This window comes from Eubalaena glacialis, chromosome 19, assembly GCF_028564815.1.
Source record: "Eubalaena glacialis isolate mEubGla1 chromosome 19, mEubGla1.1.hap2.+ XY, whole genome shotgun sequence".
Classification (NCBI taxonomy): Eukaryota; Metazoa; Chordata; class Mammalia; order Artiodactyla; family Balaenidae; genus Eubalaena; species Eubalaena glacialis.
In genome coordinates, this window is record NC_083734.1 from 48,566,659 (window position 1) to 48,585,708 (window position 19,050).

The window sequence follows — 19,050 nt, forward strand, 5'->3', positions numbered from 1 at the left end:
GACTATACTACCCAAAGCAATCTACAGATTCAGTACCATCCCTATCAAACTACCAATGGCATTTTTCACAGAACTAGAACAAAAAAAATCACAATTTGTATGGAAACACAAAAGACCCCGAATAGCCAAAGCAATCTTAAGAAAGAAAAACGGATCTGGAGGAATCAGGCTCCGTGACTTCAGACTATACTACAAAGCTACAGTCAGCAAGACAGTATAGTACTGGCACAAAAACAGAAATATAGATCAATGGAACAGGATAGACAGCCCAGAGATAAACCCACGCACATATGGTCACCTTATCTTTGATAAAGGAGGCAAGAATATACAATGGAGAAAAGACAGCCTCTTCAGTAGGTGATGCTTGGAAAACTGGACAGCTACATGTAAAAGAATGAAATTAGAACACTCCCTAACACTGTATACAACAATAAACTCAGAATGGACTAAAGACCTAAATGTAAAGTCAGACACTATAAAACTCTTAGAGGAAAACATAGGCAGAACACTCTATGACATAAATCACAGCAAGATCCTTTTTGACCCACCTGCTAGAGAAATGGAAATAAAAACAATAAACAAATGAGACCTTATGAAACTTAAAAGCTTTTGCACAGCAAAGGAAACCATAAACAAGACGAAAAGGCAACCCTTAGAATGGGAGAAAGTATTTGCAAATGAAGCAGCTGACAAAGGATTAATCTCCAAAATATACAAACAGCTCATGCAGCTCAATATCCAAAAAACAAATAACCCAATCCAAAAATGGGCAGAAGACCTAAATAGACATCTCTCCAAAGAAGATATACAGGTTGCCAACAAACACATGAAAGGATGCTCAACATCACTAATCATTAGAGAAATGCAAATCAAAACTACAATGAGGTATCATCTCACACTTGTCAGAATAGCCATCATCAAAAAATCTACAAACAGGGCTTCCCTGGTGGCGCAGTGGTTGAGAATCTTCCTGCCAATGCAGGGGACACGGGTTCGAGTCCTGGTCTGGGAAGACCCCACATGCCGCGGAGCAACTGGGCCCGTGAGCCACAACTACTGAGCCTGCACGTCTGGAGCCTGTGCTCTGCAACAAGAGAGGCCACGATAGTGAGAGGCCCGTGCACCGTGATGAAGAGTGGCCCCCACTTGCCACAACTAGAGAAAGCCCTCACACAAACAAAGACCCAACACAGCCATAAATAAATAAATAAATAAATTTTTTAAAAAAATCTACACACAATAAATGCTGGAGAGGGTGTGGAGAAAAGGGAACCCTCTTGCACTGTTGGTGGGAATGTAAATTGATAACAGCCACTATGGAGAGCAGTATGGAGGTTCCTTATAAAACTAAAAATAGAACTACCATACGACCCAGCAATCCCACTACTGGGCATATACCCTGAGAAAACCATAATTCAAAAAGAGTCATGTACCACAATGTTCACTGCAGCACTATTTACAATAGCCAGGACATGGAAGCAACCTAAGTGTCCATCAACAGATGAATGGATAAAGAAGATGTGACACATATATACAATGGAATATTACTCAGCCATAAAAAGAAACAAAATTGAGTTATTTGTAGTGAGGTGGATGGACCTAGAGTCTGTCATACAGAGTGAAGTAAGTCAAAAAGAGAAAAACAAATACCATATGCTAACACATATATATGGAATCTAAAAAAAATAAATGGTTCTGAAGAACCTAGGGGCAAGACAGGAATAAAGACGCAGACATAGAGAATGGACTTGAGGACGTGGGGAGGGGGAAGGGTAAGCTGGGACGAAGTGAGAGAGTGGCATGGACTTATATACCCTACCAAATGTGAAATAGATAGCTAGTGGGAAGCAGCCGCATAGCACAGGGAGATCAGCTCGGTGCTTTGTGACCCCCTAGAGGGGTGGGATAGGGAGGATGGGAGGGAGACGCAAGAGGGAGGAGATATGGGGATATATGTATATGTATAGGTGATTCACTTTGCTTTATAGCAGAAACTAACACACCATTGTAAAGCACTTATACTCCAATAAAGATGTTTAAAAAAATTAGTAATTAATTTTTAAAAAGAAAAAGAAGAATAAAAACTTGTACATGAATGTTCATAGTAGCATGATTCATAATAGACAAAAAGTGGAAACAACCCAAATTTTTCTCAGCTGATAAATGGGATAAACAAAATGTGTTATATCCGTATAATGGAATATTGTTCAGCAATAAAAAGGATGAAGTACTGATACATGCTACAACTTGGATGAACCTCAAAAACATGCTAAGTGAAAGAAGCCAGACACAAAAGGCCACATGTCATATGATAATATATATGTGAACTGTCTCGAATAGGCAAATCTGTAAAGACAGAAATTCTCTGGTTGCCAGGGGCTGGGGGAAACGGGGACTAGAGCGTGACAGCTAATGGGTATGTGGTTTTTTGGGGGGCAATGATGAAAATGTTCAGGAATTAAATAGTGATATTTGCAACTTTGTGAATATACTAAAAATCACCAAATTGTATGCTTTAAAAGGGTGAATTTTATGGCATGTGAGTTATAGCTCAAAATAATGTTTAAAAAAAATAAAATAGAATCTATTTAGCTAAGGCACTAGAATTAAGAATATTTTTAGCAAGTTAAAGTCTAATTTTTCACTTAATTCTGTAATTATATATGTACTTTAAAAGAGTATGTTTTGATAAAGAGATGTGAATCAGGAAATTATAAGTAACCATGTAGGTGTATCTCCACAGCCTTTTTTTTTTTTTTTTTTTTTAGTGAAAATTTGGGACATTTTAAAACTTACATAGGAAACAATTTGCTTCTATTATTAGAGTTTGGCTTTATATTTTTAATTTTTGTGCTACTTTTGGAATTGTTACCTTTTTGAAAATGGTCAGCTATCATCCTAATGGCTTTCAGACAGTTTTAAATGAGTGTTTACATGAAGTGTGCTTGTTTGTGTTTTCTCAAGTAAGCTGCCATCTCCAGATCCCAATTTATGATGTATAAGTGGTTTAAGTATGTTCTAGAGTAATATAAGCAGTATTAATAGATCTAATTTCCCCCTTTATGATTTCCCTTTCTCCTGTCCTCGTTCCCTTCCCACCACTGGACTTTATTCTTCAAAATATAAAATGGGGTGAGAGTGTAATACCTTGTTTTTAATTAATTCTTTCAGTAAGCATTTATTTAGCATCTACTGTGTGTCAAGGTACTGTGCTAAGGTTAATGATACAGAAAATGAACTTTTAAAAAATAAATAATAAAATGGAAAAAAAATGATACATCTAGAACTACTCTTGAAACAGTTAAGAAGGGAATTCCCTGGTGGTCCAGTGGTTAGGATTCCGGGCTTTCACTGCTGGGGGCCCGGGTTCGGTCCTTGGTCAGGGAACTAAGATCCCACAGGCTGCATGATGTGGCCCAAAAAAAAAAGAAAGAGTTAAGAAGGCATTTAACTCAGATAAGGGAGGTCAGGCAGGACTTGTTTTTACCATCAGTGTAATTAGAAGGTTGATCGTTGAAACCAGGTTATATCTGTTATGCGTTTTTAGAGAGCAAGTAGAGCTCATGCTTGGTTGGCCCTTAGCACATCTCACAACTACATAAGCACAGAAAAAAATCTCAAGAAAAGCAATAGGGATTTGTCCCCAAGACGTGTGTGTAAACCAGAAATCTTTTTTTTTTTTTCAGTTGGCATGAATACAAGCTTTACAGGTGCAGAGACGTTAAATGAAAATTTGGTTCCTGCTTCCTTGACTGCTTAACATATTGAAAACCTTTTAAACCATCACAGCTTTTAGGGGTTTGCTTCCCTTAATATACTTACTAGATTTTTAGAAACTACCATTGTGAACTTAAAGGAATTACTGTTTTTATTGGTATTTTTAAAGAAACAAGTTCTCTTTACATTGCTTTCTACAGGACTGATGCTGTAAGCCATCCGGATTCCCTGCCACACCCTGGCCTCTCCCCCAGAAACTCCAACCCTACATCTCCCCACAATCCAACATTTTGAAGGTTATCCCCAGGCATAGAAGGAGGCCTTAAGGATCCTGCATTTTGTTACTTTTGCATCCATCCTGATGGCTGGTGCCTGGGCCATCTCCATTGCTTAATAATTTTGAATATCACCCTGACTTTCTGCCTATAATGTAAATTATTACTATTTTAACTATGTTTGTGTTCTGCCAGCTACAGTGTCAAATAGCTCTAGCTCACGTGCCATTGCTTATCTGTGTAGAACCAAAATTCAGAGTTTTATTATTTTCTGAATAACCCAGAATACCATCATACTCTAACTCCCAGTGGTCTCCTAAACCATACTGGTTTTTTTGTTCATTTCTCTCAGTGTTGATGGTTTGGCCTAAGTTCTGTGTTCTCTTATTGTTCCTTCCAGTTCGCTTTGCACCTTATAGGCCTCCAGATATCTCCCTGAAGCCGCTGCTCTTTGAAGTGCCCAGCATCACTACAGAGTCAGTGTTTGTTGGCCGGGATTGGGTTTTCCATGAAATAGATGCTCAACTTCAAAGTTCAAATGCCAGCGTGAACCAAGGAGTAGTGATCGTGGGAAACATTGGGTTCGGCAAAACCGCCATCATCTCCAGACTGGTGGCCCTCAGCTGCCATGGAACACGGATGAGACAGATCGCCTCAGACAGCCCACATGCCTCCCCCAAACGTATGTATCCCTTTTTAAAGAACTCCATGCGGTGGGATAGGGAGGGTGGGAGGGAGACACAAGAGAGAGGAGATATGGGGATATATGTAAATGTATAGCTGATTCACTGTGTTATAAAGCAGAAACTAACACACCATTGTAAAGCAATTATACTCCAATAAAGATGTTAAAAAAAAAAAAAACCACTAAAAAATTTTTTTTAAAAATAAAGAACTCCATGCTTCATTGCTCTGAAATTTTTTCTGGCATCTTTGTATTAAGTCTTACATCCTTTCATTTTCTGATCTGCAGAACCTGACTGGCATGTGAGGACCATTAACTCAGAGTTGAGGGAAAGAATGTAATACTCCATTGACATTTAACCCACATATCCAACAGTCACCTGAGTGTGACTGAAAAAACCTTTCTCTCAGAATAAACGTATGCCTCTTCCCTCCTGACTGTCTGGCTGGTCTGTCCTTTGGCTAATGACTACAGCAATTGCCTATAAGAGCTTGTTTGCATCCATCACTGTCAGCCTTTGCTTAGCCTGTGTGCAGGCTTCCTGTTCACACGGGCACAATCTGTTTGCGGCCTTCATTTCCTTGCGATCGATGTCAGTGTTGCACTGCTTGGGCTTGAACTTCATTGTGTCCTTGAAGGGTTTCTCCTGCTTCCTTGTGAAAAGATGCTGAGATCTCATATATATTTATGCTTCTTTCATCACAGGCAGGGTGCAGCTTAATGATCGCCATCAGGATCCTGTTTATTTGTTTGTAAAATACTCATATGGTCCTTAGTACCAGGCACTCTCTAAGAGCTTAACAAATATTACTTCATCCAACCCTCTTATCTTATCTCATCTCTTTCAGTGAGGTAGTTCCTGTTACCTTCCTTTCACAGATAAGTGGTTTAAGGCTCAGAGAGGTTAAGTAAGCCTCTCAGGTTTCATAGCCAGTAAATAGTGAAACTAGAATGTGAGCCTAAGCAGTCTGGTTTCAGAGGCCAGTGTCATCCATTTTGCCGTGCTCCCTCTCCTTATTGATGGAACTCACTTGAGTAAAGGAGGTAAAAAGAAATGTATAGGGGTTCTTCCTATACACACTATATGTATCGAACCAGTCTACCTGGCTTCTGCTAGTTATAAGAGAACAAAAAGAAACTATTGCCCTGCTAGTCCAAATCAATAATCTAGCTCACCATAGATTTCCAGACAACAACCACTAGAAATGGTTTGTTTGGGATCATAGTGTTTTAGTTACAGAGTCTAGCACGGTGCTGTGGGAACTCAACAGGAACTCACTGAACACCCTCCAAACATCCTGGCTTCCTGTTGAAATTAATTCCTGTTTCATGTCATTAAGTAGGCAGATTGCCTCTGGTAAACTTAAGGGTATCTGACACGTAGAAGAACTAGTGTCTAGAAGGAAAACTGGTTGGATCAAGAGTCCCGTTTGCCAGGGTATGGTAAGAATTGGTATGGAAGAATTCATGTCTTAAGAGCAGTATCATGCTTAGTTTCTGGATGAAGTTTTTCTGAGGTAGATTGGCATAATGTCATGGGAATCAAGAGCCCACAGTTTGGCCCCAGCGCTCAAACTGACTATACTTTGTAACCTTGAGAATTTTACTTTAATTCTTTAGACCTCGGTTTTTGTCATCTGTAAAATAAGTCAGTGGGATTAGGTGATCTTTAAGATTCATTCCTATGCTAAAATTCTGTGATTCTAAGATGTCTGCATGGTTGAAAGTAACTTTCCATACCTATTCCAGTATTTTCGTTAGAGTGCTTAAATATCACACCAGACTACTTCTTATCTGAGTAATCCAAGAGGTTAACTATTTGAGTGTGTCAGAAAGAAAACCAGCTAGGTAATAGTCTCTCTGACTCCTCTATATGTCAGTCACTGTTGCAGATAACAGATGGTAGAATCATGGCTCAAGGGCAAGAAGAGCTGCTTTCTCTGAAAGCAAAGGTTCCTGGAAGTGCCCCCTCTAAGCCTGGGAGAGCAGGAGTTAATAGAAAACAGCCCATTTGCTCCCCAAAGCAGAGGTCCTTTAAAGATAGTTCATTAAGTTATTCTCTAACATTCGTTGCCTTTTACCTCCAGAGAAACACTAAAAATACCCCATTCATGTGATAAATGTCCACAGGTCAAGACTATAGATTTGGCCTGATAGTTAACTTAGAAAACTTGAAAAGGTGTTAAAGGAGATCGAGTATGTGGCTATGTATTTATCAGAATTACACAGAACCAGCGTTGCCTTGTCGTAATTTGATGTAATAATTTTTGTTGTCAGCTTTGATGTCCAAACTACATTCCACCTCTGCCGTCTTAACCGAACCACTTAAGAATGGTCAAGAATAAGTGGTTGATGTCATTTACTGGTATTTAAATATTAACTCTGAAAAGCAAAATCAACTCTTGAAATTACCCCAGTAGCTACACACATCTGTAAAATTTTCATTTTCTGTTATGCAAATGATTAATAATAAAATCTAACCTCAGTTTGTTTTAGAACTGGCTCTCTCATTAAATTTTCTAGTTTTGAGGACAAATGTTTTGTCTTTCTTGTATTATGCTCACAAGGTTTTGGTTAAAGCTTTTCAAGTATTAGGACTCAAAAATGTTACTTTTTAAAAAATATCAATGATCTGTATGTTTCTATTTTATATTTCTGTTATTTCTGTAAACAAATATGAACTGAATATATCTTAACCAATTTAAAGATATTTCTTTGAGAAAAAAAAAAGAAGAATAAGTGATTGATAAAGAACAAGCTGTTTTTCGGCATTGATCTGTTACTGTATGAGCCGGCCCTGGAAATGTTACTGGCAGTAGCAGAATTTTTTTCATTAGTGAATAAGAATGATGTCTATCGAGAGAGAGTTGGCTTAATTTTTTACAGTTTCATTTACATTCAGCTTTGATAGGTGTATTTGGGATCCCACTGGCCTTCCCAACCCTAAGTCAGTGATGCAGTTGCAGTAGTAATGAAAATAGGTGGAAGATTATTGGAGCTCCCCACTTCCGTTTCTGCATCCTGTGTCATTCTTTCTTCTGTCCCTGACTCCTCCACGCTGAGCAGCGCTGCTGTGGAAGATGTGAGCAGTCTAGCCTGCAGCACTGCATTGCCTGGCTCTGTCCTTCCCCCACAGACACCCAGCCCCCAGCCACCCCCTCCTTGTCATTTCCCTGGGAAGGCAGAGAGAAGCTGTCAAGGCAGGCACTAGCCTGTCATCCTGCTGTCCACCTACACCCCTTCCCAAACCTGACTCCCCCATCAATCTCTACCACCACCGTCACCACCCACCCCCCAACACATACGTACAAAGAACAGAAACATTTTTTGAAAATGGACCTGTTGTGTAATCCAGGCATTATTACATTAACTACAAGTATAATACTCAGTACAGTAGTTAGGGAAGTTCGGTCTAATACAAGACTGTATTTTCCTATCACTGAAAGTCTCAGTGTAGTTACTGTTTGGATTTGACATTTGCCAACAGCTGCCATGCCCCCAAATAGCTGTTCAGTGAGTAACCCCTACCCTCCCCACTCTGCTCCTTCCAGAAGTCTGTGTTGCCAGTTTGCTGTGCATACTGACTGCTCCTCCCTATTAACTTTTATTTCTACTGTTCTCTGAATACCAAGCAGAAAGTAAGACACCCAGACAAAAAGGAGGGCCTCTCCAAAAGGGAACAGCTAGAAGACAGAAGGTACTCAGACAGTAATTAGCCACAAAACCAGATAAGGGGGAATGGGGTGGACAGAGGGAGTGAACAACAGGCATGATACAGTGACAGTCACTGAACTTTACTGCGCACATTTCTTCAGTCTTTTTCACTGCCGTCTCCCACACCTACCCTCCTACAGTTTATTCAGAACTCTATGCAGTGGCCAGGGAATTTACTTTGCCAGTTGGATGGAAGAAGTCTCAATTAAGTCCTACTGGTAGGGAGTTAAATGAGAACTATTTTCCCCTATTTCTTCTCCTTTTCAGTAGCTATTGACCCTCAAATAACAGTCTACTTATTTTGTACCCATTTTAAAAATATGGTCTGTATTTATAAATAGAGTCTATAATTTCTAGTAGTAGTTAAGATGTTACCTAAATAACACGAACGAATGGAATTTTTAAGAAACAGCTTTATTAAGCTACAATTCACGTACCGTATAATTCACCCATTTAAATGGTTCAGTTCACTGCTTTTTAGTGTATTCACTGAGTTGTGCAGCAATCACCATAATCTTAGAACTTTTTCATTCCCCCCCTAAAAGAAATCCCATGCCCATTAGCAGTCAGTCTTCATTTCCCCCCTAAGTCCCTATCTCTACCCCTAGGTAACCACTAATCTGCTTTTTGTCCCTATGGATTTCCGTATTCTGGGCATTTCAAATAAATAGAATCATATACTATATGGTCTTTTGTAACTGGCTTCTTTGAGTGAGTGTAACATTTCAAGGGTTATCCATGTTGTAACATATATTGGTATTTCATTTCTTTTTATTGTTGAGTAATGTTCCATTGTGAGGCTGTACCACCTTTTATCCATTCATCAGTTGATGGACATTTGGGTTGTTTCCGCTTTGGGGCTATTATGAATCTTGCTTCTTTGAACATTTGTGTACAAGTTTTTGCGTGGACATATGTTTTTAATTCTCTTGGGTACATACCCCTAGGGGTAGAATTGCTGGATCAAAGAACAAATGGGATTTAACCAGTCTTTCTTTAGTTCAGAGTTTTATGATTATCTGATGCAAACATCTCATCTTTTTAATACAGATGTGGATGCCAACAGAGAGCTGCCACTCACACAGCCACCTTCAGCCCACTCATCCATCACCAGTGGAAGCTGCCCAGGAACTCCAGAAATGCGGAGGCGGCAGGAGGAGGCCATGCGGAGACTAGCCTCGCAGGTACAATAGGATTCTCAGGTTGTGGGCATGCTAGTTCCATTTTAACATCAAGGGGGCAATGGTAGGGAGACCTCTGGCGAAGTGAACAAAAGTATGTACAGGTGGACCATGAGAACATGGAGGAAAGTTTCTCTGTCTTTGCTTTTCCTAGAAAAATACTTCGTTATTATGGAATCAGAACCTTATTGTTGGAAAGGCCCTTAGAAATAACCAATCAGAACCTTATTGTTGGAAAGGCCCTTAGAAATAACCACAGTCCCACAATGAATAGATAAGGAAATTGAGACTCGAAGAAGTTGTATGATTTACCCAAGATCACAGTAGAAGTAATCAATAGCTTTGTATTTTCATTCCTAGCTCAGAACTCTTCCTGCTATACCACACTATCCATAACTTCTTTATATGTTTGCATTTTTTTTTTTAATTTTTTATTTATTTATTTTTGGCGGCGTTGGGTCTTTGTTGCTGTGTGCGGGCTTTCTCTAGTTGCGGCGAGCGGGGGCTACTCTTCATTGCGGTGCGCAGGCTTCTCATTGCGGTGGCTTCACTTGTTACGAAGCATGGGCTCTAGGCAGGCGGGCTTCAGTAGTTGTGGCACACGGGCTCAGTAGTTGTGGCTCGCGGGCTCTAGAGCGCCGGCTCAGTAGTTGTGGTGCACGGACTTAGTTGCTCCGCGGCATGTGGGATCTTCCCGGACCAGGGCTCAAACCCGTGTCCCCTGCATTGGCAGGCAGATTCTTAACCACTGCACCACCAGGGAAGCCCTATATGTTTGCATTTTAATTTTCTATTTTTATCAAAGTAACATATATACATAGTTTAGGAAATCAAATAATGTTCAAAGACTTATAATAAAAACCAGAAATTATTTTCCCCTCCTGAGCCCACCCTCTCCCCAAAGGCAGCTACTTTCAACATTTGGAGATGTTTTTCTGATCTTTACCTTCATGTTTCTAAATAATATTCATATACTGCTATAACTTTTTTGATCAGTTTTGTACATTATCTATTGCTTCTTATTATGGATGATGAAAATGTTAGCTCTTTCACTTTCCTTCCTCCCTCTACCATCTCAGTACAGTCATATCATGAGTTTAGTCTGAATCCATGTTACAGTATTTTCAGTATTAATACTACACAAATATGGTTCACTGTGGAACCAAGGATAACATTTTCTTCTTGAGCAGTTTTGTTTTTCCTGGGTTATGAAATGCCTCATTGTAAAATTTGCTTATTTTTCTTCAAAACTGTGGCTGTCATTCCATAAGCCTTAATGCTTTGTAAAATGCCTCTCAATACAGTTTTCCACATCAGTTACATTTTTCCACCCCCTGGAAATCCTAGAGCTCTCCATCGAGCTAATCTGGACCTAGGATGCTCTCAAGTCTTACCACCTACTTGTTATCCTGGAAATTCCTGTTACTTCCCTTTTGTGTTTGATCCCATGTCATGGTCTTTCTTGATTGTATTCCTTATTTTGACGGAGCACGTCCTCTGGTAGCTTCCTAAGAAAGAATGCATAGGAGGTAAGTTTTTTGAGACTTAATGTTCCTAAAAGCATCTTTATTCCATTCTCATACATTACTCTTTGTTTGACATAATATAATTCTAGGTTAAAAATTATTTTCCCTCAGAATTTTGAAGGCATCCATCTTGAACTTCCAGTATTACTATTAAATAATATGGTACTATTCTTATTCCTAATTCTTTATATATACCTTTTTTCTCTCCAGAAGCTTTTAGAATCTTCTTTTTATCACCACTGTTCTTGGGTCTTTTTTTCATATTCTGTCGGTACCTAGTGAGCCCTGGAGATATTTTTTGATTCAGGGAAATGCTTTTGTAGTATTTACTGAAAATTTTCTCACCACCACTTCCTCTGTTCTCTCCTTCTACAACTCCTTTTAGTCAAAAATTAGATTTCCTATATTGTTACTCTTCTTAACTTTTCTGTTTCCTATATTTCTGTTTTCCTATTTGTTTTATCCACTTTTAGGAGATTTCCTCAACATTACCTTTCAATCCTTTCACAAAAAAATTTTTTGGCTATCATAGTTTTAATTTCCAATAGGTCTTTTTTTCCCCCAGTTGTTCCCTTCTTTTTTTTTTAATTGAGACTTTTTTTTTCTTGGCTGCGTTGGGTCTTCATTGCTGCGCACGGGCTTTCTCTAGTTGCAGCGAACGGGAGCTACTCTTCATTGTGGTGCACGGGCTCCTCATTGCGGTGGCTTCTCATTGCGGAGCACGGCCTCTAGGCGCATGGGTTTCAGTAGTTGTGGAGTGCAGACTCAGTAGTTGTGGCTCATGGGCTCTGGAGCACAGGCTCAATAGTTGTGGTGCACGGGCTTAGTTGCTCCATGGCATGTGGGATCTTCCCAGACCAGGAATCGAACCCATGTCCCCTGCATTGGCAGGCGGATTCTTAACCACTGTGCCACCAGGGAAGCTGAGATTTTTTTTTTTTTAATTTTAGTTTTTGGCAGCACTGCATGGCATGTGGGATCTTAGTTCCCTGACCAGGGATTGAACCCAAGCCCCCTGCATTGGAAGCACAGAGTCTTAACCACTGGACCACCAGGGAAGTCCCTGTTCCCCTCTTTTTTATAGCATACTGTTTTTGTTTTATAGATGCAGTATGTTCTCTTATCTCTTCCTTAATAGTTAGGCACCGAAAAACTGATGGAAGCTTGTATATATGGAGAGCTTAACTATAGAGCATTAAGATGACGCACCAGCCTTTATGGGAAAACCCAGAAGTCAGTGTCCATAAGTTTTTTCCTTGCACTGTTCATCTTTTCTAGCAAAGAATCCACCAATTTCCTGGAGGGTGTATAACCTGGTCGCCAACATTCTGGAGCTAGTAGGAGAAGGTGGCAGAGCTTCATCATTTAGGTTGCAGCCTTTTACCTAAGCCCCTTGTTTTCAGTCCTGCACCTGATCCTCACCTACTCTGTGTCTGGTGTTCCTAAGCCTAGATTCTCTGGTTTAGTTTCTCTAGTGATTTTAATGTCTCTTTCCTGTGGGTTTTGGGGAAGGTAGTCACCTGGCTGGGCAGGATAGGGATGGATATCTGGGAATCTAACTGCTCTTTATATAAACTTCAAATAATTTCTGTGTTTGCAACTTCCTTCCTCACCCCCATCTTCCATAGTACCTGGTGCTTCTAACTCCTATGCTTTTCTCAGGTTTGACGTGATTTGGCTCATTCCTGTTGTTAACCCCAGCAGGCATTTGTTTCACCTTCTTCTGTCTGTTAGGTTATTTAATCCTACATCCACTTTCCATCTTTATATATTATAATCTAAGATTAGAGATAGATATTCCTAATCAATGGGGTTTGCATTTCTGTTTCTTATTCTCCTTATTTTTGAGGATTTTAAGGAGAAGTATAGAGTGCAGAATGCCTGTCTCCAGTATTTAAAGAAATCTCTTGTCATGGTTAATTAGTAATGAGGAACAGGGAGCCATCTTCAATGTCATAAGGTTCTAATTTCCTCATAGAAATCCTGTCCAGCTTACAGCCAGAAACAGCATGTTTCCCCCAAATAACGTTTTCAATTGTCCCCACTTATTGGTACACACCCATTTATAAATGGGCTTCTGAAAACAGTCTGAGATTTCCCTTATATTCATTGCTAACTCAGTGCAACTTTAAAAGACATCTTTGGGGGACTTCGCTGGTGGCACAGTGGTTAAGAATCCGCCTGCCAATGCAGGGGACATGGGTTCAATCCCTGGTCCAGGAAGATCCCACATGCCACAGAGCAACTAAGCCTGTGTGCCACAACTACTGAGCCTCTGCTCTAGAGCCTGCAAGCCACAACTACTGAGCCTGCGCACCACAACTACTGAAGCCCACGTGCCTTAGAGCCAGCGCACCACAACTACTGAGCCCACGCACCGCAACTACTGAAACCTGCACACTCTAGGGCCCGCGTGCCGCAACTACTGAAGCCCACACACCTAGAGCCCATGCTCTGCAACAAGAGAATCCACCGCAATGAGAAGCCCACGCACCGCAACAAAGAGTAGCCCCCACTCGCTGCAACTAAAGAAAGCCCGCGCACAGCAACGAAAACCCAGTGCAGCCATAAAAAAGAAAAAAAGACATCTTTGTTTTACTTTTCCAAATATTCCATGTAAGCTGACTCCTGCCTCTTCTTTAGAACAATCAGAATAACTGTCATCTTAGAAATACACAAATGCTGAAGAGCTTTCATCATCACAGTCATTTATTTATTCACTTAGAATATATGCTTGGAATGCCTATAACACAAGATTGAAGTTAAAGCAGTGAACAAGACAGGCACAATCCCTGCTGTTATGTAGCCCACATTTTTGTGGTGGGAAAAGGCCAATTAACAAACAAATATGTAATATGTCAGATGGTGATGAGTGCTAAAAAGAAAGTCTCCCCATGTTGTCACTTCTTAGCCTCTCTCTCATCAAGAGAAAAAGTCCCAAGATGTTTATGTTCAATATTTGGAAAATGTTATTTCTTTTTAGTGGGTAATTAGTGACTATACTTACTTGAAAAGTGATCACATTTTAAATTCCATGGTTATACCTTCCTTAAGCAAAATATAGATAAATGTCTTTTGAACCTGGAAATGGGATATTTTAAAATTTATATTAAACATTATATAAGAAATGGCCCTTTAGATTAAAATTGATGTTTAGTTCAATATTTGGAAAATGTTAAATATTGTAAGTGAGAAATTAGTGATTATTTACACTTACTCAAGGAACATATTTAAAATTTCACACTTATTTCTTCCTTAAGCAAAATATAAATACATCTGTTCACACCTAGATATGGGATATTGTGAAGTTTACACTAAACAAAAAAAATCTAAAACAAATGGCCCCTTAGATTAAAATTGAATATTATCCCAGTAATTGTGCCACAGGTCGCAGTTCAAGTGCAAATGTGTGCTGTAGAAGTGTAGAGCAGAAGCCAACAATCTTGCTTCTCATCTGTAACAAACTGGTAAGCAGAAATTATCTTTTCAAACCAGTTAGTATTTTGATAAAGTAAGCTAATATATGAGAATTAAAAGTATCCTTGAAAAACTTCTTGATTTGCTAGCCAGAGTTCTTAGTGTTGGTTCTTGTATATCATTAATTATCATTGGTATTTCGTAGTATGCTTGCTGCTTCTTATGCTTCTTCATAATTGAGAACATTGAAGAGTTCTTGTCACAACTTTAGAGCAATTTTATTTATTGAAGAAACACTTCCCACTTGAAGTAACAGGTTTTGCTAGGTGTACATCTCTTAAATGTATTTCCAGTTAATCTTACATGTTCTGAAGTATAATCACAGTAGAGCGGTGCAAAGATCTCATTCGGGGCCTTTCCTGGGTGTGTGACTTTATAACAACCATAGATTTTCCAGGCTTTCGGTCTGTTGCCGCCAAGTGATCATACATGCAGAGTTCTCCAGACAATGAGAGGCTGACTTCCATTTACTGAGGGCTTAATGTGTGTTGAGCTTAGTACTTTTTACATTATATTTGTTATTTCACTTCTTCATTCTTAAGCCTGTGAGGTGGTCATTATCATCCCCATTTTACAGATGAGGAAACTGTGCTTCAGTGATAGTTAATTTTCCCAAGGTCTTCCTATTAGTAAACGGCAGAGCTAGGATACAGAGCCAGTATTCACCCCAATGAAGTGAGTCTTCTTCTTCTCCCCATTTTACAGATAAACAGAGGCTCTGAGGTTACACAACTTGCTGAGATAACTAGTACGTGACTTGAAACCAGATTTAAACTGAGGCAGGCAGGCTCCAGAGTCCATGCTTTTTTTTTTTTTTTTTAAATAAATTTATTTATTTATTTTTGGCTGTGTTGGGTCTTCGTTTCTGTGCGAGGGCTTTCTCCAGTTGCGGCGAGCGGGGGCCACTCTTCATCGCGGTGCGCGGGCCTCTCACTGTCGCGGCCTCTCTTGTTGCGGAGCACAGGCTCCAGACGCGCAGGCTCAGTAGTTGTGGCTCACGGGCTTAGTTGCTCCATGGCATGTGGGATCTTCCCAGACCAGGGCTCGAACCCGTGTTCCCTGCATTGGCAGGCAGATTCTTAACCACTGCGCCACCAGGGAAGCCCCAGAGTCCATGCTTTTAACCACTGTGCTGCCTCTGTAGTGTGACAGGAAGGATTTTTGTTTAATGTTCTTTTGGAAAATCTATCGATAATTGAATGTGGCTTTAAAGTAAGGAAGTCATAATGAAGGGGCACCTTTCAGAAATTTTGCTGACCTAAAATTCTTCTTCAAAAAGTTTTTATGCGGGACTTCCCTGGTGGTCCAGTGGTCAAGATTTCACCTTCCAATGCAGGGGGTACGGGTTTGCTTAGCTTAGCTTCCCTGGTTGAGGAGCTAAGATCCCACACACCTTGCGGCCAAAAAATCAAAATATAAAACAGAAGCAATACTGTAACAAATTCAATAAAGACTTTAAAAACAGTCCACATCCAAAAAAAAGTCTTTAAAAAAAGTTTTTATGCAACTAGAAGCTCTTGTCACATTAGGTAAATTGTCACTAGCTTAGTCCTTAGATTAAGAAGCTAATACATCTGAAATAAGCTAATTAGAGAAACCAGCTAATTTTAAGAAGTGTCACAAAGACACAAAAAGCAAAGGTTTTTTTCACCGAAGGAAATCTATGAAAGAAAAAAAACTGAAATGTCATCCTTGCCAAGAGACTAGTTCTGTACTAAATCAGGAGGATGTCAAGTGATATGGTTCCTGAGATTGTTGCTGCGACTGTTAAAGCTATCAGCCAAAGAAGTGATCATTTCAGCAGTTCACAGAGACTTAAGCCACACATATACACATGGAGAGAGAAAAACAAAAAATGACAACAGTGAAGTGTAAGATTTGGTTTGTGTTCCAGGTGGGTATTTTTTAAAAGATTTACATTTTAGGAGAAATGTGATCAGAACTAAACAAGTAACCTATAAATGATGTTTTATAAAATGTGTCTAGGGCTTTTTTCCTCTAAAAATTAACACTGAAATTTTATAGTGAGACCCAGATTGCATCTACATTCAGGATACTGAATATGGGAAACAACCTTATTTATTCCTTTGTCAATCTTGTGTTTTTTATCTGTCTCCTCCACCAGAATGGTCAGTATTTAAATTATTATTCACCATTCTATCCCCAGCTCCTAGCACAATGCCTTGCACAGAAATATGTGTTAAATGAGTGACTAAATTGTAGTCTGTTCTCTATACTGAAGCCTGAGTAATCTTTCTAAAACGTATTTTTGTTCTTGCTACATAAAACCTGTCAATGGCTCCTCCTTGCCCTTAAATGGAATCCACACTCCCTTCTAGAAACATCACATGTATTAGCATAAAGGGCTTTTCCCTTTTATATCTAGCTCAGGTTTTCTCAGCCTCAGCACCACTGACATTTTGGACCAGAGGATTCTTTGTTTGGGGCCGTCCTGTTTATTGTAGTATGTGTAGGAGTGTCCTTGGCCTCTACCCACTATCCAGTAGCATCCTCCCACCCCCGGTTGTGATGACCAAAACTGTCTCCAGACGTTGCCAAGTGTCCTGTGGGGAGCAGAGCTACCCCAGATGAAAACCTCTGCTCTGTCTTATCTCCTACTACTCCCAGCTCACTTCCACTGTAGCCACACTAAAACTGATTTCCTGAAAGTGTAAAGCTGTGTCTTGCCTGAGGGCCTTTGCACGTATTGCTTTCCTCTGCCTGGAACACTCCTGTGCCCGTTCACTCCACCTCATCCTTTAGATCTCAGCTTAAGTTTTACTTTCAAGAAGCCTTCTCTGGCTCTCTTAAGTTACTTAGATATGTTGTACCAACATCTTATGTTTCCTCTCTCATAGTGCTTTTCCCCCAGTTTTATTGAGATAGAATTGACATATAGCATTGTATTAGTTAAAGATGTACAGCATAATGATTTGATATGTGTCTATATTGTGAAACGATTACCACAATAAGTTTAGTTAATACCCATCAGCTCCCGTAGTTACAGAATTTTTTCTTGTGATGAGAACTTTTAAGATCTACTCTCTTAGCCACTTTCAACTATACAGCATAGTATTGTTAACTATAGTCACTGTGTTGTACAACATCACAATAATAATAATGTTGCAGACAACATCCACTGATGGATACTAAAAGTAGTGGGCAAAACTTTGTGGAGAAACAGGATTTGCATTCTCTCAAAGTATCTCCCCCAAGATATTTATTAACTACAAAGGGTAAGATAGTAACTTTACAGTAGAGAAACGTAGAAGAAACCTTTATCTTAGCCAAGCGATCAAGGTCAGCATCACCAGTAACAGGACATGTCAACATCATGAACCCCATGACATGATCCACTGAGAATGACACAACATTGTTTTTGTGGTATTCTTGCCAAAAAGTCTCAGTTGGAATAAGAGGAAAACATTAGACAAACCCACATTGACTGATGTTCAACAAAATAACAGATCAGGACTCTTCAAAAGTGTCAAGGTCATGAAAGACAAAGACTGAGGAGCTCTTACAGACTGCAGGAGTCTAAGGAGAAATGACAACTAAATGCAACATGGGGTCCTGGATAGAATGCTGGAACAGAAAAAGGTCATTAGTGGAAAACTGACAAAATTCGAATACTGCCTTTAGTTAATAGTGTTGTGCCAGTGTTATTTCCTGGTTTTGATAATTATGCTACGGTTATATAAAATGTTAAGGGAAGCTGGGTAAGGGATATACGGAAACTCACATCTTTTTGCAACATTTAAGTCTAAAATTAGCTCAAAATAAAAAGTTTTAAAAAATAAATAAAAGTCCTACTGACAAAAAAAAAGTTAGAGCTCCAAGCTGGAAAATTACTGAGGCCGAACCCAAGTCTGGAGCTATTCTTAGCTTCCAGCCCCAGGATGGGGATTAGAGTCAGAGTTGAGGGACAGGAGAAAAGGCAGAGAAAGTAGTTTTTGACACTGAGCCTCCAGGTCCCTAGAAACACGAAAAGCCAAAGTAACCGAAGTGTTGGAAGGGATGCGCTGAGTCAGAAATCAGTCAGGTGGTGGTGAGGGCGTTCAAGAAGTGATGAGAAGGAGACAGGGAATAAGAATATGAGAGCAGACCTGAAGGAAGGTCAATGGTAACATTAGAATTTAAGTAATGCAAATGCCAGTCATGATGTAAATTAAATTTTTATGTCCAAATGAGTTCCAGATATTCAAAGCTGCCTTTTCTTTATGTGAGATTAGCTTAATCCTGTCACAGATTATTCATTTGAAGTAGAAAAGAATCTTTAAAGAGTGAAGGTCTGGGACTTTTAACACAAGCCTGACAGGTTTGCTGCCATTCAATCATTTGATTAAGGCCTTTGATGAGGATTTTGCTTAGTTGTATCATTTCTTGTGTATAGCTTTAAATCAAAACCTCTTTATACCCAAGGCGATACTGACCTCCAGTCTTTTTTTTTTTTTTTTTTTTGGTATGTATAGTCT

General features: G+C 39.5%; 1 protein-coding gene across 8 annotated transcripts in view; it reads left to right on the forward strand.

The window, feature by feature from the left end:
* TANC2 (tetratricopeptide repeat, ankyrin repeat and coiled-coil containing 2) overlaps positions 1-19,050 on the forward strand; it is a 351,153-nt gene that overhangs the window by 256,108 nt on the left and 75,995 nt on the right. For all 8 annotated transcript variants that reach the window (XM_061174771.1, XM_061174772.1, XM_061174774.1 and 5 more), the window contains 2 exons: positions 4,393-4,674; positions 9,442-9,575. In XM_061174771.1, coding sequence (XP_061030754.1) covers positions 4,393-4,674; positions 9,442-9,575 — 416 coding nt within the window. The remainder of the gene's footprint in view (positions 1-4,392; positions 4,675-9,441; positions 9,576-19,050) is intronic.